The 23,612-nt window shown below is 44.2% G+C and overlaps 1 protein-coding gene across 2 annotated transcripts in view; it reads right to left on the bottom strand.

The window, feature by feature from the left end:
* The window catches only part of OSBPL10 (oxysterol binding protein like 10), a 789,797-nt gene that overhangs the window by 89,997 nt on the left and 676,188 nt on the right, over nucleotides 1-23,612 (bottom strand). For both annotated transcript variants that reach the window (XM_086942107.1, XM_086942108.1), the window contains one exon: nucleotides 10,466-10,961. In XM_086942107.1, the coding sequence (XP_086798233.1) occupies nucleotides 10,466-10,961 (496 nt within the window). The remainder of the gene's footprint in view (nucleotides 1-10,465; nucleotides 10,962-23,612) is intronic.

Genomic DNA, 23,612 nt, shown 5'->3' with positions numbered 1-23,612 from the left:
CTGGGGATCACGGTTTGATCCCCGGCGCCGGCGGCAGATTAGCCCAGCACCATGTGACTCTGGGCTTGCTTAATCTTCCCGACGGCCCCCAGCGCCTAGAGACCCTAATGGGTGATGGTTCGCGCTTTACAAATGTGGATTATTATTATTATTATTATTATTATTATGATTCCATGCTTTGTGGGAGAGATTTGAGAAGGCCTGGCCTCCGGCTGTGGCGTTGTGGATACGGGCTATGCATGCCAGTGAGAGTCCGGCTAACTTGAGGTGCCTGGGAGCTTAGAAGAGTATGCGGCCGTTAAGATATGCAGGGCCGGAGCTGTGCAGTGCTTTGTATGTGTGGGTGAGCAGTTTAAAATGGATGCTTTTGTTGAATGGGAGCATTTGCAGTTCTCTAAGGTGTGGGATGGTGTGCATGTGACAGGAAAGGTTGAGTATGAGACATTTGTGTTGTTTAGAATGGTCTGGAGCCAGTTTAGGAGCTTCTTAATGATTCCTGCATAGAGTGTGTTGCCGTAATAGATTCTGCTGGTGATCAAGGCATTGGTAACCATTTTCCGGCTGTTTCCAGGTATCCATTTCAAGATCTTTTGTAGCATCCTAATGATGTGGAAGCAGGTGGAGATCACTGCATTTACTGGGGCTGTCGTGTCGAACTTGCAGTCAAGAATGATTCCAAGATTTCATGCATTGGTGATGGGGTGGGTGAGGGTCCGAGGTTAGTTGGCCACCAGGTGGAGTTCCAGGCAGAGGCCTTCCTTCCGAAGATCACTACTTCAGTTTTGTCTGTGTTTAGTTTGAGGCAGTTAGTTTTTATCTATGACCTTACTGCAGTCATGAATGTGGCAAAGTTGTTTTAAGTAATAGGGTTCTTGTCGGACAAGGAGAATGTAAGTTGGGTATCGTCTGCGTAGCAGAGTACATTGATGTTGTATGATCAGTCAGCAGAGTCACAATAAAGGTGAATCATTTTGGACTGAGTGTTTATTCTTGGGCCACTCCACATGTAAGGTTTTCGGCCTTCTGTGTGTAGGGTGGTGGGTTGACTCTTTGTGTTATCCCTGAGAGTAAGGAAAAATCCAGTTGAGAGAGGGTCTTTGTATGTCTGTCTCGTGTAGTCTTCTGATTAGGGTGGTAGAGGTTAGGTAGTAGAAGATTTGCTGTGTCTCCATTGTCTAGGATCAGGCTCGGTGCTGTTATTTGGCAGACACCTTATTGTGTGTTGTCTAGGAGCTGGTGTGCTCTGAGATGGTAGTTTATGGATTTTTCCATCACTTTGGCCATGTAGTGCAGAAGGGAGATTTGGCAGTTGTTTGCCAATTGTGTGGGGTTCTGTCAAGGGTTTCTTCAGCAGTGTATTGATCATCGCATGTTTCCAAGCATCCAGGAACATATCAGAAGTGATGAAGCTCTTCATGATGTGAGTGAGGACTTCACTGATAGAGGCGGCTCCCATGTTGTGGATGTGGTGGGCGCAGGGGTCTGTAGGTGCCCCGGAGTGGATGGTTGTTATGATGCTGGATGTTTCTTTCATGGAGAGTGTTACCCAGTGTTGTGACAGTCTCAGGTTCTCTAAGCTCTCAAGGAATCTAGTAGTGTGCGAGTTGCTCTTGTCTTCAAGGTGAAAGTCTCCTAGTAGGATGTAGTTGCTGGAGTCAATGGTGAAGGGGACGATGAAGTCTGCGATGTTGTCGGCGAAAAAAGTTATAAGTCTCGCAGATCAGTATACAAGGGTTCTGCGTAGAGTGCATGTCGCTGACGTATGTAGCTTGTAGTACAGATGCTCCATGTAGAGGGTGTGGCTTGTTTTATTGTAGTACAGTGTAGGAGTCCTTGAATATGATTGTGATTCCTCTTCTGCCGTGGCGATGTTCAGTGCGGACTCGAAGGTCAGCCATGTTTCCATAAGGAAGAGTAGATCCTGAGCATTGTTGTGTAGGATGTCCCAGATTTCCATGGTGTGTTTTCTGAGTGAGGTGGTGTTGAGGGGCATGCAGTAAAGCCTGGCTTGGGGTGCATATTTGTGGGTTGGTGTGGAAGGAGCTCTGTTAGTGGTTGGTGAGGGCATGGTGGGTCTTGTGTTGCAGGTAAAGTGGTGGTCAGATCAGGTGAATGCTCCTTCCATGTGCCGGGGTACAGCATAGTAGGTGTGCGTGGATGGGCGCCCTAGGTTCAGAAACTGGAGGAGCACTGCAGAGTAGCCTGCAGTGGTGGAAAGACAAGTGTTTGTTGAGCTGGGCACAGTCCAGGCACGGATGGGTGCAGACAGGTTTGCCTTTGGTGCTCCCGCTGTGGCCACTCTTAAAGAGGCCCTGGGATAGGGGAGGAGTGCATGGGGCAGTGGGCGGGGCTAAACTGGAGTGCAGGAAGGAGTGGCACCATGGGAGGGAGTATGTGCAGGCGGTGGAGGTGGGATAACAAAGCATGGGTGAGGTAGAGAAAGGCAGCAGGATGCTGAAAAAAGAGCAAATAGCATAAAAAAGGGTGACAAAGCACGAGAAAAGAGCAGAGAACGGCAATAGAAGGGTTAGAAAGTGCAAGAAAAAAGCAAAGAGACACAAAAGAAAGTGTGAGACAAGAGCAAAGAGGTACAAAAGAGAGCGAGACAAGTGCAAAATGGTAACAATAGGATGAGAAAAGGAAGGAGAAAACAGCAAAATGCAACAGAAGGGTGTGAGTGAGTGCAAGCGAGCGGACAGCAGAAGGGTGAGAAAGTGTTGAAAAGAGCAAAATTTAACAGAAGGGCAAGCAAGAAAGGCAAAAGATGGAAATCAAAGAGTGGTTGAGTGTGAAGGCCGAGAGAGCAAGAGGCGTCACAAGCAGGAGAGGGAGCGTGCATGGGAGAGGAGGCAGGAGCCTTAAGGCACTGGAGCCCGGTCCATGATGAGTGCGACCGGTAGGAGGACTTGTCAAGGTAAGTCAGGGGACAGGGGCCTGGGCACCTCCTTAAAGCAGGTGGACTACAGTTGATCAGTTTTAGGCATAGGTTAACATATTTAGGACCCAAAGACTGAAGAAACCCATTGAGAGCCCATATTGCATTCCTGTACAATACTGAACAAATATTAACGCACTTGCACAATGCTGTATAAAAAGGAACCTTGAGCGAACCTTAGCTTGTAAAGCTCTTCTTTAATACAAACAAACAATAATACTGTGAGAACTATAGCTTGCAAAGCTCTCCTTCAATACCAAACAAACAATACTATTGAGCACACCATAGGTTGTAAAGCTTGTCTACAGTACTGACCAAAAACAAAACTGAGCTCACCTTCTCTTTCACCGCTTTTCTACCATACTGAAAAAACAATAGTATTGAGAGAAACCATAGCTTGTAAAGCATTTGTATAATATGAACAAACAATATTACTGAGAGAACCATAGCTTGCAAAGTTCTTGTACAATGCTGAACGCACAGAAACACTTAGCGAGCCATAGCTTTTAAAACTCTTCTACAGTACTGAATAAACACTAATACTTAGTACATCTTACCTTGTTAAGCTATTAAACAATGCTGAATGTACTGAGCGCACATAAAGCTCTTCTACAATACCAACAAACAATAATGCTGAGCGCACCTTTGCTTGTAAAGCACTTCTTGTATACCAAAGAGGCAATATTACTAAGATCACCTTAGCTTCTAAAGCACTCCTCGCATACAAACAGAAAATAATGCTGAACGCGCCTTAGCTTGTAAAGCTCTTCTACAATACGAACAAACAATAATGCTGAGCGCACCTTAGCTTGTAAAGCTCTTCTACAATACGAACAAACAATAATGCTGAGCACGCCTTAGCTTGTAAAGCTCTTCTACAATACGAATAAACAATAATGCTGAGCGCACCTTAGCTTGTAAAGCTCTTCTACAATACGAACAAACAATAATGCTGAGCGCACCTTAGCTTGTACAGCTCTTCTACAATACTAATAAACAATAATGCTGGGCACGCCTTAGCTTGTAAAGCACTTCTTATATACCAAACAGACAATAATACTGAGAGCACCTATAGCTTGTAAAGCTATTCTACAATACGAACAAATAATATTGCTGAGCTTGCCTTAGCTTGTAAAGCACTTCTTGTATTACAAACAGACACTAATACTGAGCACACCTAAAGCTTGTAAAGTTCTTCTACAATACTAACAAACAATAATGCTGGGTGCGCCTTAGCTTGTAAAGCTCTTCTACAATACAAACAAACAATAATACTGAGCGCACCTTAGCTTTTAAAGCACTTCTTGTATACCGACAATAATACTGAGCGCACGCTAGCTTGTAAAGCACTTCTTGTATACCGACAATAATACTGAGCGCACGTTAGCTTGTAAAGCACTTCTTTTACACCCAAAAGACAATAATACAGAAAGCACCGTAGCTTGTAAAGCACTTCTTGTAAACCAAACAAACAATAATACTTAGTGCACCTCAGCTTGCAAAGCACTTCTTGTATACAAACAAACAATAATGCTGAGCGCGCCTTCACTTGTAAAGCACTTCTTGTATACCAAACAGACAATAATACTGAGCGCACCTTCGCTTTCACAGCACTTCTACAGTACTGAACAAACAATAATATTGAGAGAACAATTGCTGTAAAGCTTTTCTATAATATGAACAAACAATAATCCTGAGGGAACCCAAGCTTGTAAAGCTCTTTTATAAATGCACAAAAAATATTACTAAGAGAACCATAGCTTGTAAAGCTTTTCTATAATATGAACAAACAATAATCCAGAGAGAACCCAAGCTTGAAACGCTCTTTTATAATATGCCCAAACAATATTACTGAGAGAATCATAGCTTGCAAAGCTCTTGTACAATGGTGAATGCACAGAAACACTAACCAAGCCATAGCTTTTAAAAGCCTTCTACAGTACTGGATAAACACTCATACTGAATGCATCTTACCTTGTAAAGCTATTGAACAATGCTGAATACACAGAAACACTGAGTGCACCTTAGCTTGTAAAGCACTTCTACAATACAAACAAACAATAATGCTGAGCGCGCCTTAGCTTGTAAAGCACTTCTTGTATACCAAAGAGGCAATAATACTGAGCCCACATTAGCGTATAAAGAACTTCTTGTACACCAAACAAACAATAATACTGAACTGTAGGTTGTCAAACTCTTTTACAGAACCAAACAAACAATATTACTGAGTGCACCTTAGCTTGCAAAGCACTTCTTGTATATAAATAGACAATAATACTGAGCACACAGTAGCTTGTAAAGCACTACCTGTACAACCAAAAGAAAATACTACAGAACACACCTTAGCTTGTGAAGTACTTCTTGTATACCAAAGAGGCAATAATACTGAGCCCACATTAGCGTATAAAGAACTTCTTGTACACCAAACAAACAATATTACTGAGTGCACCTTAGCTTGCAAAGCACTTCTTGTATATAAATAGACAATAATACTGAGCACACAGTAGCTTGTAAAGCACTACCTGTACAACCAAAAGAAAATACTACAGAACACACCTTAGCTTGTGAAGTACTTCTTGTATACCAAAGAGGCAATAATACTGAGCCCACATTAGCGTATAAAGAACTTCTTGTACACCAAACAAACAATAATACTGAGCGCACCTTAGCTTGTAAAGCACTTCTTGTATATAAATAGACAATAATACTGAGCACACAGTAGCTTGTAACGCACTACCTGTACAACCAAAAGACAATACTACAGAACACACCTTAGCTTGTGAAGTACTTCTTGTATACCAAACAAACAATATTACTAAGCTCACTTAGCTTGTAAAGCACTTCTTGAAAACCAAAGAGACAATAATACTGAGCGCACCTTAGCTTTAAAGCACTTCTTGTACACCCAAAAGACAATAATACAGAAAGCACCGTAGCTTGTAAAGCACTTCTTGTAGACCCAAAAGGCAATAATACAGAAATCACCCTAGCTTGTAAAGCACTTCTTGTAAACCAAACAAACAATAATACTTAGTGCACCTTAGCTTGCAAAGCACTTCTTGTATACAAACAGACAATAAGGCTGAGCCCACTGTAGCTTGTAAAGCACTTCTTTTACACCCAAGAGACAATACAGAAAGCACCCTAGCTTGTAAGGCACTTCTTGAAAACCAAACAGACAATAATACTGAGTGCACCATATCTCGTAAAGCACTTCTTGTATACAGACAATAATGCTGAGCGCACTGTAGCTGGTAAAGCACTTCTTGTACACCCAAAAGACAATACAGAAAGCATCCTAGCTTGTGAAGCACTTCTTGTATACCAAACAAACAATAATACTAAGCTCACCTTAGCTTCTAAATACTTCTTGTATACCAAAGAGACAATAATCCTGAGTGCCCCTCAGCTTCTAAAGCACTTTTTGTATAGACAGAGAATAAAACTGAGCACACCTTAGCATGTAAAGCACTTCTTGTATACCAAACAAACAATAAAGCTGAGCACACCGTAGGTTATGAAGCTCTTCTATTGACATATGGGAATATGGGAACACAGGAAATGCGAGCATCATGTAACAACAAGAAGCCCCCAATATCAATTGAATACACTTGCACTTTGAGTGTTGTGTGTTCAACTGTGTTAACAATCACGGACAGAACCACAAGGACCATGTCTCTGAAACTACCAGCATTCACCTCCAACATGTCACCACCAGTTGCACCATTCGTCTCCAACATGTCACCACCAGTTGCACCATTCCTCTACAACATGTCACCACCAGTTGCACCATTTGCCTCCAACATGTCCTCACCAGTTGCACCATTCGCCTCCAACATGTCACCACCAATTGCACCATTCACCTCCAACGTGTCACCACCAGTCACACCATTGGTCTCCAACATGTCTCCAGCAGTTGCACCATTCCTCTCCAACATGTCACCACCAGTTGCACCATTTGCCTCCAACATGTCCTCACCAGTTGCACCATTTGCCTCCAATATGTCAACACCAATTGCACCATTCACCTCCAAGGTGCCACCACGAGCCACACCATTCGTCTCCAACATGTCACCACCAGTTGCAGCATTGGTCTCCAACATGTCACCACCAGTTGCACCATTTGTCTCCAACATGTCACCACCATTTTTAACCATTTGCCTCCAACATGTCTACACCAGTTGCACCATTCACCTTCAATGTGTCACCACCAGTTGCACCATTTGTCTCCACTATGTCACAACCATTTGCCTACAACATGTCACCACCAGTTGCACCATTCGTCTCCAACGTGTTACCACCAATTGCACCATTCACCTCCAACGTGTCACCACCAGTTGCACTGAACTGTGTAGCAGTCTCTGATCAGATAAAGTGCTAAAGTAGACAAAAAGTGTGAGGGTTGGAATGCTTGGAATCATCTCAGCCGCTGGCAATTACTTGGGCCACATCCAGGTCCTTCGGGATTTTTCACACCTTGCCACCTCAGTTTCGACACAGCCATTTGCAAATTAGTACTGACCCTGCTCCATGCAGCCCGAGTTACTACCAGTAGCTAAGATTAGCGAAGGCATTCCAGTGCATTACAAAAAACACCAAATAAATACATACATGTACATACCATAATAAAATGCCCCCTTGAAATTACAATCTGGGTCAACAATAACTCTCTTTAGTGAAATACACTTTGTAGAAACTAGATGGAGATTAAAATGATGATCCTGTAGTAATGATTCTGAGACTACTTAGCCACCTGTAACTCCTAACGGGAAAAAAACGTAAGAGTTTGGTCGATTACCACTTGTCAATGCAAGTCTAAGTCCTATAGGGGTTCTGACCCATATATTTAATCTTGGATATCTCAGACAAATCATAAACATAGCTCTGCATGCTAGATTGTTAGATAGGTCCCTACTAAAAAAAAGTCTGGTAAAGTTACAAAATTTGAAAAACATGAGAGTCAGACGGCAACAGGAGACAAGAGAAATAACCAAGTCTCATCTGCCAGGAGGGCTCTTCAGATGTAAACTGTTGTTTTAAATCCACAAACGCACTTCAGGTGCTGCATCAAATGCTTGATCAATAAAACTAAGACATGGACGCCTAGTAGGAGTCTCTGCACCTCAGACAGAAATTACACATCAATCGAAGAATCCTTGTGCCACTCTCTCCACCATGGGTCACGGCAGAACACAACCCTTAACTTATTAAAATAAAATGTAGGGTCTTCTGAACCACTCCAGGTAACGCTTCCTAAATCTGGTAATGACAGACAGTGTAATTGAGAAAAGCGCGTCAGAAATTGCCGTAATAATGATGTTAACTGATTATTGTGGTGGTGTTATTACTTATTTCTATTAACTGTAATTTAGGTATTAATATGAACAGAGTTGCCACATTATACTGGATTTTAAGGATTTTTCTGATGAATTTATGGAAATGTTCTTACATTTTGCATATAATTGTGAAGTTACCCGAATTGACTCTACATTTTACAGTGTTGTAATGGCTTTCCAATAAACTGAAACTTCATATCATAATAATGGTGATGATGACAACAGAACTCAGCAGCAGAATGTCATGGTGGTTTCTCTAGTCTAAAGTCATCTAATTTTCTTTTTTTGCTTATTCATTGCGGGTTGGTGTTCTGTATAGCGCCATCTCTGTGTGTTTTATTATTTTTATTCTTATTACAACTTCAACAAGTTTTGGGCATGTTTCTCTGGGCAAATCATCCCTAGGGAGCACCGCAGGCCTCTCAGGGAGACTAGACTTTGTCCAACATTTTCCAAGGTCTTATTGACACAACAGACTCCTGGTGGGCACACTTGGAGGTTGGTATAGTTATTATAAAATGAATAATAGGGTTAAAAAAAATGATGCACAAATTGTATTGACCCAGTCTGAGTTAAAATCATATGGACTTTATGTATCCTTATAAAGGCAAACAGCTTTCAAGTTATCTATGCCAATTCAAATCTTTATTCGACACTTAAAAATGCCATAAAAGTGATCACTGATAAAATACGTGCATACATAGGACAAATTCAATAAAATGTCAAAATAATTTAAAACTACATCTCATTAAAATCTTAAAAACGAGAGCAATAGAATCAGGTGCATAAAGCTAAAAGGATCTGTTTTAAAAGTTTAGCTGTTCATAATGATTTATTATTATCGAGGTGCCCTTAATAAAATTCAATATTCCAGTGTATATTTCGAAAGAGGATAGCCTTTGTAAAAATGCCATTGTAGGCAAATAATTTTGAGTCATCCATGCACTTTGTTAAGATGTTAAAATCACCCACAATAGTGAGTGATGGGATTTCCCGGATTTCCCGCCTTTACGTCTAGCATTAATTGAGCTGCCAACTCAATGAGATTGTCCAAAGAATTGGACCAGCAAGATGAAGGTCTATGATCAGTAAGATGATTTCCATATTGTAACAAGGGGATTTACAGAGAATGAGGGGAGGTTTTTTGGGGGGTTTCATTTGGGGAGTTTTACATAGCATGAACTAGACCCAAAGGTATTAGAGCGCTTTACCTCAGCACCATTTACGTTATAGAAGGACACATTCATTTTTGTTAGGCACGGGGAGATTAAGTGATTTGTTCAGAATCAAAAAATGCTGAGCATCCCTGCCGAGACTCGAACCTGGTACCCCTGCTTTGAGGCCGACCGCCCTAGCCGTTAGGCAACATTCTCTCCCCAAAGAGGGAGAGGGAGGCTGAGCCTTATCAAACTTTAAATAGGGCAGAGGTGAGAAGAACTGTAGTCTTTCTTTATTGCCAGCCACAAGTCCACATCATCTCTCTGGGACCAGGGGGAGCTGGCAGAACGCGAAACCCGCAGGGACCAAACCAGGTGCTGTATTCAGTAATCCAAGTCTCTCTGATGAAGAGCTCTTACCATTGTGAGCATTCAAGATTGGAATGGACGGAACATTTTTCTGTTATCAAATATTTAATTCTTTATCACTACAAATTTGTGTAATGCATCAAAGTACTACTTCAGTTTCCCAAGTTGACTCTTCAATCTGTGGCTGGCTTATCCAACCAAGACGAAGATTCCTAAGCCCTTCTTGCTGTTTTCATCGGTGTGAGCCAACATGCCCTTTTGAGTTGGGCATCACTCACTACTGTCCTCCATTCTCCCTCCTCTCCTTTCCTCTCTCAGTTTCGGTGGCTGATATGGCCAAAAACAAAATTTATTTTGACCACCAGTACATATCTGTGCTACAGAGATGTGGGTCCGGCCGCAGGCTGGTGTGCAACATCATACTGAAAAATAATAAAAACGATAAGAGTTGCCCTTGTCTCCACTGGGATGAAAAAGAAAGATTTGAAAAATGGTGCCGCTTGCATAAACCAATATACTCAGGACCATTGAAGGACACCTTTCCTAGGTGCTGTGCCTGATCAATATAAGTACGCACCCTACGGTTGCCCATGCGAACCGCTGTTCTTCAACAAGCATAAATATTATAAGTAAGAACAAGATATGATTTCAAAAAAGTATTTTCTTACCTTCACCCACCATGGAAACACCAATGGACATTCCAAGGAACTTGCTCTTGGTCCAGATGTGAGCGTTCACACACATTCGCTTCTCCTTGCACTCGCAGTAAAAGCACGACACTGGCGGGTGATGCGACACCTGCTCAGCCACGAACCTCAGCTTGTAGTTCTCGGGTTCCTCCTTCCCCGACCCCATGGCCTGGGGCGTGGCTTGTTCCGAGGTGGCTGCAGAGCCACCAGTAGTCCTAAATGATTTCACTTTGGCCTTAGGCACGTCCCAGGAGCAATGAAATGTCTCTCCGATGAGAGGGTTGTACGGCTTCTTGGCAATGGCACCTTTCCGGCCCTCGTGGAAGGCCGTCAGGTAGTATTCCACAAATCGGATAATTCTGTCCTCCGGCGTCACCCCTGCAGCAATGGACAGAAAGAGGTCTGGGTGGGCCATGAAATTTGCATACATCTCCAGCAGGGATCTCTTCTCCAGGATGAAAGTTGGAAGCACCACCTATGGTCAAAGTGGACAACATCATTCCCACTCCTTTCGCAATTGAAGGAGGCATGAACAATCGAAATGTACAGAATGCACGTGATTTAAAATGGTTTTTTGCATCACATGCCAAAATGTTTATGAAGAGACAAAGCTTAAACATATTTACAATTGCTATTCTCAGTATGTATTGTAATACAGTACATGTATAAACACATCATTTAAAATAGAGAAGGCCAACAAGAGGGTTCCTTGAGTTAAACGAAACAAAAGGTGATGAGAAGCTGCTTGCAACAAGTCTAACCACAGGCTCCAGCTTGGGGTAGCATTCCAGCCCATCGTTCTTTTGCTCACCACGCTTCCTCAGTTTGGACCCGGCCATATGCAAATTAGTCTCGACTCTGTTCCTCCTGGGAACAGTCCAGCCCGAATTACCAAGCCAGGTCCTGCCTGAACCTAAATACAAGCAACCCAGAACTGGTTTTGCCCTAGCTATGGGCTCATCAGCCGGATATAGATTGGTTTCAGTGACACAGTGAGCATGAGACCCACGTCTGGGCATACCCATGCCACTTGGGGCAGTACATGAAACACACACATGGTGATAGGCGGCTGCTTGGAATAAGTCTGGGATGCTTGTGTTCCAGCTCAGGATACCTGTGTCATACTTTGTGGGAACAATCTTTCGTCTTGCCTCGGTCTATAAAATGAGTACCAGTTTAATTAGGCAGCAACTACTGTGCCTACCTTAAGTGGTTGGAAACAGATGGCAGGATATGAATCACTATATAAATAAATCTCAATAAAGCGGCTGTTTCATGAGTTGGGGAAATCACACATAGTCTAATCTAAATATTTTTAGATTGGATAAGCAGTCTTTACCCTCTGCCAACATTTATAGTTCTAAAAATGTATCATTGTTTGTGAACTACCCAAAGTACAGACTCTGCAAAACCGCACGGATGACTTTCATGATGGAGGAACCAAAATGCCGGACGGAAACTGCTTGCTCTAGCCAGAGGAAACATTCTGGACCCAGCTAAGTGCTTACTATTGTCTGGAGAGCGTCGAACGTTTATAAACTGCAATCACAAAATAAGTGTATAATACACAAAACAAATAATGAATGTACCAGTAGGCAGGTGAAAAGTTATTGAAGAGGAGGCGAATACCGCAGTGTATTGTTGCGATTCACACACTACATTAGCAAGAGGGGGGGATAGCAGCAGACACATTTGAAATTCAAAGATGGCCGCCGTGTTTACAAAGGCTTGTACTTAGGGTGATCTCAGTAGATTGCTGGGGGAGATCAGTGAGAGCTCAACAGCAGGAGGAGGAGGAGTGGTGGTGGTGGTGGTATACATGCCTTTTTATTCAGAGGAGCACACATAAGTGAAGGTGAGCAGAAGAATTAGTAATGAGTGACTTAGAGGGAAGGTAGTCTCAGGCAATAGTTAGCACATCATTGGACACTACGAGCAAATACCACTCAGTTTTAGTGGACCCTGTGACTCCAGGGGCCGTTCTAGCAGTCACAGAGTGCTTCCAGAGGGGCCGATTCACAAAAGAACCCCACACTCATGGCGGAGGCTCCGCAGCGCTGGTGGGGGCCCATACTCGTGACGGGACCTCCGTACTGGAGCTACCCAGGGCAGAAGTCCTGCCACGAGTGCTTGACACCCCCACAAGTGCAGGACCTCTGCCACCTACTGCGAACGTCCTTTGTGAATCAGAATGTTTTACGACAAACCACTCTCACATTTTGTAGAGTGCTAGTTGAGCTTTTATGTGTGGCTTGAGAGCTCACTTGTCTGCCACACCTATTGTTACCAGTTCATTAAAATTCACATGGATTGGGCTCTGGCTCCGCCCAGGGGAGTATGCCTCTCTTAGATTACATCTACCTCCCAAAAAGTCCTTGCATTGCAATGTGGGAGTGACTATTTCACAAATCAGAAGTACACACATTACATTGTATATCTTGTACGTGGATTGTATAGAAAAGCAACAGTTTTTGTTTTGCTTTTTTCGCTGCAGCGGGCTTATTAAAAATGTAGTCCAGACTCAAAATGTGTGCTAGGCCTATTGGCTTTGCCAGTGCTCTTTCAAAATGACATTTATAGCAGAGGCAGCCCCCGAAGCGGGCTTCAAGGGCCGGCGCCTTAATGGACATCGGTTTGCGCAGGTTAGCGCCAACAGAACTTGCCGCGTGGCGAAAAGCGCCCAACGCCCTCCCCCTCCCCAAGAACAAAGGGAATAAGGAAGGGGGGAGGGGGATATAAGGCGACGCTCCCCCTGGGCAGCTCACCTTTTTCATCACGGCGCTGATGAAAAACTGCGGCCAACAACCACCACAAAAACAATGTCTGTTGGCTGTGTGTAGGAATACAGGTACACAGGTATAGTACGGTTCCGGGAATGGGCGCAGTGCGGCCGTTAATATACAGAGGCTGTATCAATGTATGTAGAGCTAAAAAAAGTCAGCTATGTGTTTGGCACGTCATTCAGCAAAAATAAGCTGGCAAGCAGCCGCTTATTTTAGCACCAATGTACACCCCGATATTTTGTGAAGTGTATTTTCCTGAAAGGCAGCCTATTCATACCTGCCTGCTGAACCCCAAATGCCATGGAACCTTTCACAAATCCTGAAAGCTTAAGCCCAATAATAAGCAAAGCCTATTCCACCGCAGTGCTAAGGGGGAGGGGGGGCCGCGTGGCGCTCCCGTGCTCGTGACCGAACCGCTCCGTCACGAGCCTCGGGTGGGCTGTGCTTGTGACTGAACGGTTCCGTCACGGCCCTGCCCGCCTAATAGAAACTTCAGCGCAGGCGTGGATTTCGCACCGCGAGGCGCGGCGAGTGGGCCATGGCGGAACCATTCCGTCACCAGCACAGCCCACCCGAGGTTCGTGACGGAAGGGTTCCGTCACGAGCACGCAAGGGGTTAAGAAAGGGAATGTCTGCCACCCCAATGATTGAATATTAGTTTGAACAGATAGTATTCTATGTTTCATATAAGTTTAGTGGTCATTTTTACACCCAACATGAAAAACATTAGGTATTAAATAGTTTTCTTTAATGTGTGGAGTCACAAGCATTTTTAAGCAGATTCTTGTGCCTCTGCTTCGAGGCACAGTCGATCAATCAATCAGTAGATTTGTGGAGCGCTACTAGTCCCCGTGAGGGTATCCAGGCGCAGTAGAGTACAAGACCTGGTGCACTTGCTCCCCTTGCATTCAGCAGACTCAGGGAGCTTGACGACCACCTCTGAGAAGCGTATCTACTCCACCCCGACCTGTCGTGAGTATTACGCCAAGACTGCACAGAGGAGGAGAATACTACACCACACACACTGCTTACAAAGTGGGGGTGGCACCCATGAATAACACTAAACTAGTAACTTAAAAGGAATACAACTTTAACACAATATATATTCTATTTCAGAGGATGAAATCAGGGCCGGCTTTGGGGTGGTGGAACCGTGCGGGTGCACTGGGCGTTGACTTAAAAATTGATGTAAATTGATACTTGTATAGCGCACTACTCACCCGCAAGGGTCTCAAGGCGCTTGTACGAATACCGCTGTGGAACCCATCCTGGCTTTCCCTGTGAGGCGCCCACTCCTGGGCACCCCCAAGGTGGAGGCCAGGCATCCTTATCGTTGTGGGGGCTGTTGTGGAGATTAAGCAAGCTATTGCCCAGAGTTGCAGAGTGGGACTCCATGATTGGAATAGGCATCGAGGCGAGAATTATCAGGTCAGTAGAATTTTTGAGCCCAAGACCCGCCGAGGCGGGGAATTGAACCCTGGTCCCGGGCCAGACCTCTGCATCAGGGTCTGCCGCTCTAACCATTGAGCCACACTTCTCCGGGGGGCATTGACCTCAGGGGGGGGCCTGGGTTTAACAATAACTTATTATTTAAATGCACCTGCTGCAGTGTCTTGTGTGTCCAGCATCCAGGCAGCAATAGCAATGTTAAGATAACTCTTGTGATTAGTGATCCTGCTAGAGAGAGAGAGAGAGAGAGAAACTGGAGTTTTGTCTAGTGTCAGTTTTGACTCGCCATAAAGTACCACAGAGGGTTAATAATGCTGCTACAAAGAACAGATCTGTATTTCCTGTGAATAGCTGAATGGATTAGTAAAACTATCCTTTACCAGCTTTTAAAACAAATTAAATGTATTTGAGAGATGGGCTGTGGAGAGATGAGGGGCACTTTTACGGGTGGTAGTAGGGGAATCTGAGGAGGTGGTCTTGGGGTCGCACCAAAAAAGATTATTGCACCAGGCCCTGGAAGAAACACAGCATTGAGTACTTTTGTAGCGAAAGCAAAGCCATTCATTCACCTTATCTGATGACCACCGTGTTTAATACAAGTCCACCACAAGACAGAGTATTGTTGAAGTTCTGCCAAATGTCAGAACCAGTTATCAACATTATGGAGAAAACAGAGAAGGAAAACGCTATTCAGACATAGCCTCATTTAGAGTTCGGCAGACAGGTGACTCCACCACAAACATGACGGGTATACATTCGGTCCAACGTATTTCAAGTGCATGCAAATTTGAGCGCTCGAATTTACGTATATTTTGCCGTCCGAGATGCAGTGCTTTGGCACAACAGCCATTTAATAGTTTTCGTCGAATTTCTCGGATACAACCACAAACAGTTTGATAGCCCTGACAAAGGTCTTGTCTAAAAGAACGAAACGCGTTGGCTGCCTGGTGCTCTATTTCCAATAAAACAAGGGAGGAATAAAGAAATTTCAAATATTTCCTACATTGGATGGACATTTAATCATTATTTTTGGAGACATGATTTGGTGGTGCAGCCCACAGTTGTAAATAGTATATTTTGGTCATTCAGCCTGCTCCTTGGAAACGGCAGGGGCAGTGGTGCTGCACACCCTGGGAGCATAGTGCTCAGTCTTTGTTTAACTCCTTTAGGGTATGAGAATAGAGAATACTGTCTTCTAAATAGAGGGAGGTGCGTCACATACACTCTTTAGTGTTTGTATGGTTTTGCTGTTTCCCTTTTCTGTATGTTATATATACTCAATATAAATACTGTTAAAAGCAGTCCAAGTACAAAGTAGCATTGATGTTTGGACTCCATAAAATACAGAAACTGGGGTCTTTCTCAGGACAACATAGATGCACAATGATTTGCCATTAACATGCCATAAAGACACTGTAAACAACAAACATTGGCAAAGCCAATAGGGATTGGCTTTGTCAATGGTTTTTTGCATGTTTCACAGTAGTGCGAGCTGCTGTGCAACAAGGCAAAGAAAATATTTTAAAAAACATGCGCAATGACGCTGCCAGCGTTGATGCGTCATAGAGATTTTTCTTTTCTACTCTAAACCATGTGGCACAACAGCTTGTGTTGCTCTGCAACAAGTAAAAAGAAAATTGACAAATCTAACAGTTCTCGCATAGGCGAAACCTATTGGTTTTCCAGATTGGTTTTTCCCACCTCCCTATGCTCTTGTGGTCTAGTGCCAGACAGAGCTCTTCTGCTGAAAGCCCTGACTTGCCAAGTGGAACCAAATGCAGTTCCTGGGCCCTTGGAAGGGCAAACTGGTGAGAAAATCCACACATCAACTCTCAGCACTGGTTTTCTCAATGTAGCACCACCGTGAGGGCTGAAAAAATCGACGCATCACTGATGTGCGACCGAATAATCAATGCAGCACCTGCTGTGTGGCTGAAAAATAAAAGCAGCCCGAGTCCTGAGTACTGTGTCACCAATGTCCGTGGCACCCGCTCCGAATCCGACACAGCCCCTGCTTTGTGGCCGAAGAATCTATGCATTGCCTGCCTTGCAGCTGTGAAATAGACGCGGCGCCTGCTTCGCAGCTGCCGCATTGACACAGTAAGTCTTGATTTTTGATGCATCGTACTTCGATGCTGTCTCTTCATCGGCGTTGCCCAGCAGTAAGGAACGAGGGTGCATGTCCAAAGATCGACACATCACCTCCCCTTCCAGTAAGGAACCAATGTATCACCTCTCCTGCATAGCAGTAAGGAACCATGCATCACCTCCCCTGGGAGTAAGGAACCAATGCATTGCTTTATTTTTCCAGAGTCTCACATCCCCTATCCCTGTTTCCGTCCTTGAATTTTGATACACCCCTAGGTATTTTGTGCTAAAAGTGATGCGTCCATAGATTTCTATGGATAACGATTGCTTAACCCCTAAAAAGTGATATCTTTACTTGTGTATGTTGGATTTTTATTGAGTTGGTCTTGCTTCATTCAGATAAATATTGGCTATTTTTCTAAATTGGTGTGTACTCATTTTGTAATGCTTTCACTGTGTTACTGTGTGTATATGTACAAATACTTGCACATTGCCTCTGAGGTAAGCCTGGCTGCTCGTGCCAAACTACCAATGGGGTGAGCAGGGGTTATTTTAGCTGTGTAATCCCCTTACCCTGACTAGAGTGAGGGTCCCTATGTGGACAGGGTGAAAAAACCACTGCCAGCTAGAGACCCCATTTCTAAAAATATGCAATAGAAGGGTGCCTGCGTGGGTTAATGCAGTGCCCCCACACTTTGTCTGTTTGTTCTAAATTTGACATCTCCATAAAATACATTCAGAGCTCAGCAATTCTTATTCTGTACACAAACACCCTTAGTGTGCACTCTCCGCTGCCTTTCCAGTAACCGCCTTGAAATAGGAGAAAAAGCAATTTGCTTTAACAAATAAAAATTGAAGAACAAGAAGTAACATTTGTGGATATAAGGCAGCCAGCGCTGGCTGGGGGAGAAAAAGAACGCGGGAGGGGGCATGAAGGGACGAAGCGGGAGGGGGTGGGAGGGATGGAAAGGGCCTGAAAACACATTCACTCTTATGGAGTGCTAATTTCAAAGTAACAAACAAGTACCTCTGCAAGTGGGTGGCCAGTGGAAGAACACTAGCGCAGAAAACAAACTGTATTTGGTTCAAGCTCCATTGGAAGACTGGAGGAACTGAAGAGAAAGTGGAAGGTGGATGGACTGCCTAATGAGAAGCAAGGAAATGAGAGTGATGTCAGAGCCAACCAATGGTAAGTAATGGGCGGGCTCTAAACCTGTTTAGGCATTTTTTCTATTTACAAGAGATTTTGCAAGCATAGTGGAGGCGAAACCTAAAAAATGGGGGAAAACATGTTTTGACTGTGGCGAGAAGAAATGTGTGCTCAAGGTAAAGAATCCAATTTAGAGACTTACCCAGGGTACCTGAAAAATGAATAAGACGTATTTCAAGGTACCAAACAATGTGGTGGTTATCAACATAAAGCCCAGAAGAAAGGCTCACCAGATATAAAGAATATTGATCTTATAGTTTGCATTAAGAGGGTTTAAAAAGGGTATGTGGAGAATAGAGAAACATGGATCAACGCTAAAACATATTGGATTCTATCTGTATGCAAAAATTGCGCTAATTTGATAATCAAAAGCACTAGCCAGCACTCACTATTCCATCAATTAAAGACTGGAGCCGGCACCGAGCGCACAAGCGCAATGGCTCTCATATAAAGCGTAGTCCTCGGACAGGCATGCGTGCATGCGTATCTTAGGTTTAAAATGTCTCCGTTTGATGTAACGTTCTGATATCGCTAACAGTCCAATGATCATTCTGCCAGCCTTATCAGCCAGTTTGTTCACAATATTGCCATCGTTCTGGAAGGAATTGAGGGATTCCAGAAATATTATGCTTGATATATTGTTTCCATTCAATAATTTATTGACATCTCTGAGAACCTCTTGTTCGAAAGCTAATATCTTGGTTGCCACCGATTGTGTGGGAGGAGTAGTTGCAGGTGGTAGCCTGAACTCAGTGGCAGTGATTTTCATTTCAAGTGGGTGTTTGTTGACATAGTATCTCAATCGAACTTTATGACAAACGTGTTGAAATTCCCATTTAATATTAAAGTCATCATGTTTGGTTGTAGGGACAAAGGAGAGACCTTTGGATAATAAGACTAAGGCCTCAGATCCAATAAGGGCGTATTTTTAGAGGTTGAAGATGGGGGCCATGGAGGCGTGTTTAGTTTGGGAGTATGCCATGACCGTAGTTTGGGGAGAGTTTAGAAACTAACGAGCCAAATGGTATTAGCAAGTTTCTTCCAGAAGAACCGCATGGCCCAATCAGAAGCCATGGCTACAGCGATTGAGGACAATTTGCACAGCACCAAATCCACAGTGATAGCAGATACTTGCCCAACAAAGGGCAGGCTAGTGTGAAGCTATGCATCACGGCACCAGAGCAACGCGTGCCTAGCATGAGATGTGTACTCGAGTATCTCCAATGCAAGGGCAAACACCCAATGGTATTTCAATCAAGATGTGCAATTTTGCAGCAATCCGACTTCTTACATGTATTAATATCAGGCAATATTCTGTTTGCCTCTTGCCTCTGCTTTACCTTTGTGGTAGAATTCTAAACAAAACCAGGTGAGGCTCATTCAGTTGACCTGTGCTTGTGACCGATGGGCATTTTTGTGAGTCTGCCTGCATAAATTATAAAAGGGGGTGCTGCTGCACAGGGCAAACGGATTTTGGCGCAGCACGTGCATCAGATTTCGATGGAAAAAGTTGTTGCACGCAAATTTTGACTGGTGCTGCAGTTTGCACCACTTTCTGGTCTCTTCTCCTCGCAAAAAGATAGGAAATTTGGACCCAGAACTTCATGTGGGTTTTGCTTGTGAGTCACAACAGCAAAGCAGATGAAGCAAATATAGATTTCTTAGAAAAACACGGCCCTGGCCTCCCACGCGCTGCCTCCGCATTTAACCCCAGCGCTTTAGGTGTCTGGCTTTCTGGCTTTTTTTTATTCCTTTCCTGGCAATGAAACCCAATTAAAAGTGGAAAAAGCAGCATGGCGATGATGGACTGTCAAAGGAAACTTTCCCACTGCGCGCGCGGATAATAGGAAGGACATGAGCTGGAAGCAGCACTGCTCGGTGCTCAGCAGCAGTGATCTGCTGTCAACAAGCAACCTTTGACCCCGCGTCTGGGCGCCAACAGGACTGCAGTTTGAAAACCCAACCCTTACCTGAAGAACAAGAATTCTTCTATCCTCTAGTGTTTGAAAATAAAGAGCCCCAAAAAGTTACATGTATGAGGCCTAATTCACAAATATGTGGAAAGCTTTGAAGTGCCTGTGCATTAGCACTTGCATTTTAAATTCTCCACCAGTACATTTGCTGTGCAAGCAATCTGCCTTGAAAGTGCTGGTGGTGCAAAATGGGGAGGAAGAAAGAATAATTTCCTAGCCTGGCTGAAGACACGCAGGACACAGGATATAGGTCAACGCACCAAATTAAAAGCGGTCCCAATTAGCGACTCAGATTGCTAAATAAACAAGCATTGGCAATGCAATAGGTCTCGCATTGGCGAGAATTTTAGCTATTGGCATTGTAAATGGCAAAGCCTTTTATTCATCTGTTTAGAAAACTAACACATAAATAAAAGGCATTCCCATTTACAATGCCAATAGTATAAACTCTCGACCTCCAAGTGGGAGGTAGTACTACCCAATGGCGGCCACTCGCCTTTATGTGCAGAATGAAGACCTCCCCACTCCATACGTGCGGCCACCATTGGCTAGTTCTTGGATAAAAAGAAAAGATGGCAGCCGCTACAGTTGAAGCGGAACGCCATGGCAAATTAAAGAAAGAAAAGAGCATGGTCGCTATAGTCAAAGCGGACCACGCTGCCAATGTAAATAAGGAACGGAGTGCTGCCACTATAGTTAAAGCAGTATGAGGGCTTTAAATGTGACCCGGCTAGCAATAGGCAGCCAATGAAGACTGCTCAGGGAACTGTGACATAAGCACATGCCGCTAACTTCAAGATCAGTTAGGCTGCTACATTCTGAATAATCTGCAGGTGGTAAAGCAGATAGGATGGTAACCTTAAGTACAGGCTGTTCGCATAGTCTAGTTTTGATGTTACCAGGGCAACGTATGAACACAGCTCGGAGACACTGTTCTGAGGCACAAATGATAAATTGCTACCGTTGCAGGTGGGGTGTGGGGGGCGAGCTCCGAGGTCCACCAGTTGAGGGTGTCAAGATGAGGGTTAGTGCCAAAATATAGTCTTTTATAATGTCACCCATTTCTTTTCCAGGGCTATGATGTGTGTGTTGCTGACTGTTAGACCTAGTGTCCTTGGTGTGGTTCCCCCGCTGACTTTTTGCCTTTAGACTGTCTGTTTTGCTGACTTCGTTTTTGCTGCACACTTTACCACTGCTGACCAGTGCTATAGTGCTTATGCTCTCTCACCTGAAGACATGGTAAAGATTGGCTTGTATCCATTTGACAAATTTAATTTACTTGTAAACCCCTAGTAAAGTGGCAATACCCGTGTCCAGGGCTTGTAAAACAAATGCTACTAGTGGGCCTGCAGTACTGATTGTGCCTCCCACTTAAGCAGCAGGTTAAGCATAACTTAGGCCTGCCATTACAGTCTGTGTGTGTGTAGTTTTAATCTGCCATTTCGACCTGGCAAAATAATCCTTTTGCCAGGCCCAAACCTCCCTTTCTTAATGTACATATGTCACCCCTAGTGTAGGCCCTGGACAGCCGAAGGGCAGGGTGCAGAGTATTTAAAAAGTTGGGCATGTACTTTAAAGTTTTACATGTCCTGGTAGTAAAGAAAACTCTAAAAGTCATTTTACACTACTGCAAGGCATACCTCTCCCAAAGAATAACATTTGTGTTATCTTATTAAATTTTAGAAGTGTAGTTTCAAAATGGGAACAGGTAACCAGTTCATGTTTGGTACCTTTTGAACTGTAATGAAAAATTGTAACTTACATGAAGTCTGGTTTTAAATTACAATTTTAAGAATTCCACTTTTGGAAAGTTACCATTTTTCTGCCTTAGCCTTTTGGTGCCTGCAGCCTGTCTCTGGGTCAATTTGGCTAGGTGTGGGTGACAGTTGGGCTTTGTGTATTCCTCCTAGGCAGCCACGCATAACAAGGAGCTTAGGTGTGCCTGAATCCACACAAAGGACTGCATACCCCCTGTAGTTAGTTAGTCTGGAGCCAGGGCCAGAAAGGTAGACCACCTGTCCACTTCAAAGGCATGCCTCTAGAAGCTTCTCCCTACTTCAAAGGCACACTATGTATAAATACTGGGCCTCAGAAACATCATTTCAGTATACTTCTGGACCTGTGGATACTCTGCCAGTCAGGACTGCTGTGCTGATGGAAGGATGCCACTCTGATGGACTGCTGTCCTGCTGGCATATTTCCTGGGTGAGAAGGACTGGACCAGTATCTCTTGACCCTGAACCTAGAGTGACTCCAAGGGCTAGTTGGCTGGCCTCCTGATCTGATGCCTCAGGGAAACAGGCTTCCAACAATCTTGCACCTGGACGCTGCCATCTGCAATTCTACCATGTCAAGTGGTGCCACCCCAGTCCTCGACCCTTGAAGGTGAGCTTAAGGTGCTCTGCTATCTTCTGTGGACCAAGCAAAACTGCAGAGCACACCTGAGCAGCACCAATGATGCTGCATGGATTGGATCCATCCGAAAAAGGCACTCTGCCTCCTTAGACTCATCAGACCTGTCGCTGCATGACACATTCTTGGTGCATGCCCTTGCATCCCATTGATGGCAGCCTTGACAACTAGACCGGACTCTGCACCGCAGCCTCATAGCTTCTCGGAACTGACGCATTGCACCGACTGCACTGCATCTTTGATGCCAGACTTCTCATCACACGCCCCATTAAAAGTATCTTCGACGGCGATGCAGACCCTCACATCGCAGCCTTGCCGCATCTGGAACTGACAGATTACTTTGGCTGTGTGCTGCATCTTAATCGCACTCTCCACCTTGCACTGAAACGCTGCTAGTTACCTCTCTGTTTTAAATTCTGATTTGAATTTTACTGTGTTGAATAACTTGTGTTTTTAACTTGAAAAATAACTGTGAATCTGTCGGGAATTTCCTGGGGGCACCGCATTGGGCTGAACTTCGAAGTTAGCGGTCTAGTTCTTAGACAATAACTGACGCTAACTGACTGACGTCAGACGCCACATATTAGGCGGCCATGTCACGTCTGCGCACAGGCTCCTAATCGCACTCTCCACCTTGCACTGAAACGCTGCTAGTTACCTCTCTGTTTTAAATTCTGATTTGAAATTTACCGTGTTGAATAACTTGTGTTTTTAACTTTAAAAATAACTGTGAATCTGTCGGGGAATTTCCTGGTGGCAGTGCATTGGGCGGAACTTTGAAGTTAGCGGTCTAGTTCTTAGACGCTAACTGACTGAGGTCAGACGCAACATATTAAGCGGCCATGTCGTGTCCGCGCAGCGGATTCACGCAGCGGACGCGCCTAAGGCAAGCCCGTCTGCGCCCGTCTGCGCCCGTCTGCACCCGTCTGCGGTCGGCCGGGGACAGGGGCAGGGGCAGGGGGCTATGCCGGTTCCGACAGGGAAAGGGTTAGCTTTGATAAGGCCCAACTTCTCACGTTATGGAAAGAGGTACCTCTGAATTGCGTGTATTCTATACTTCCTTGGGGTAATGGACAATGTGTGAGCTGTGCTTATAAGTATCAACCTACCCTTGTCAAGACCACAGGAAAGGAAAAAGTGGAAAAAATAATAAATATGTTGTTACTAAATTGTCGTTCTCTTAGTAAGCATGCTGTAGAAATCCATCTGCT

The sequence above is a fragment of the Lissotriton vulgaris genome, chromosome 10 (genome assembly GCF_964263255.1).
Source record: "Lissotriton vulgaris chromosome 10, aLisVul1.2, whole genome shotgun sequence".
NCBI classification, from domain to species: domain Eukaryota; kingdom Metazoa; phylum Chordata; class Amphibia; order Caudata; family Salamandridae; genus Lissotriton; species Lissotriton vulgaris.
This window is presented reverse-complemented; position numbering and strand designations above follow the sequence as displayed.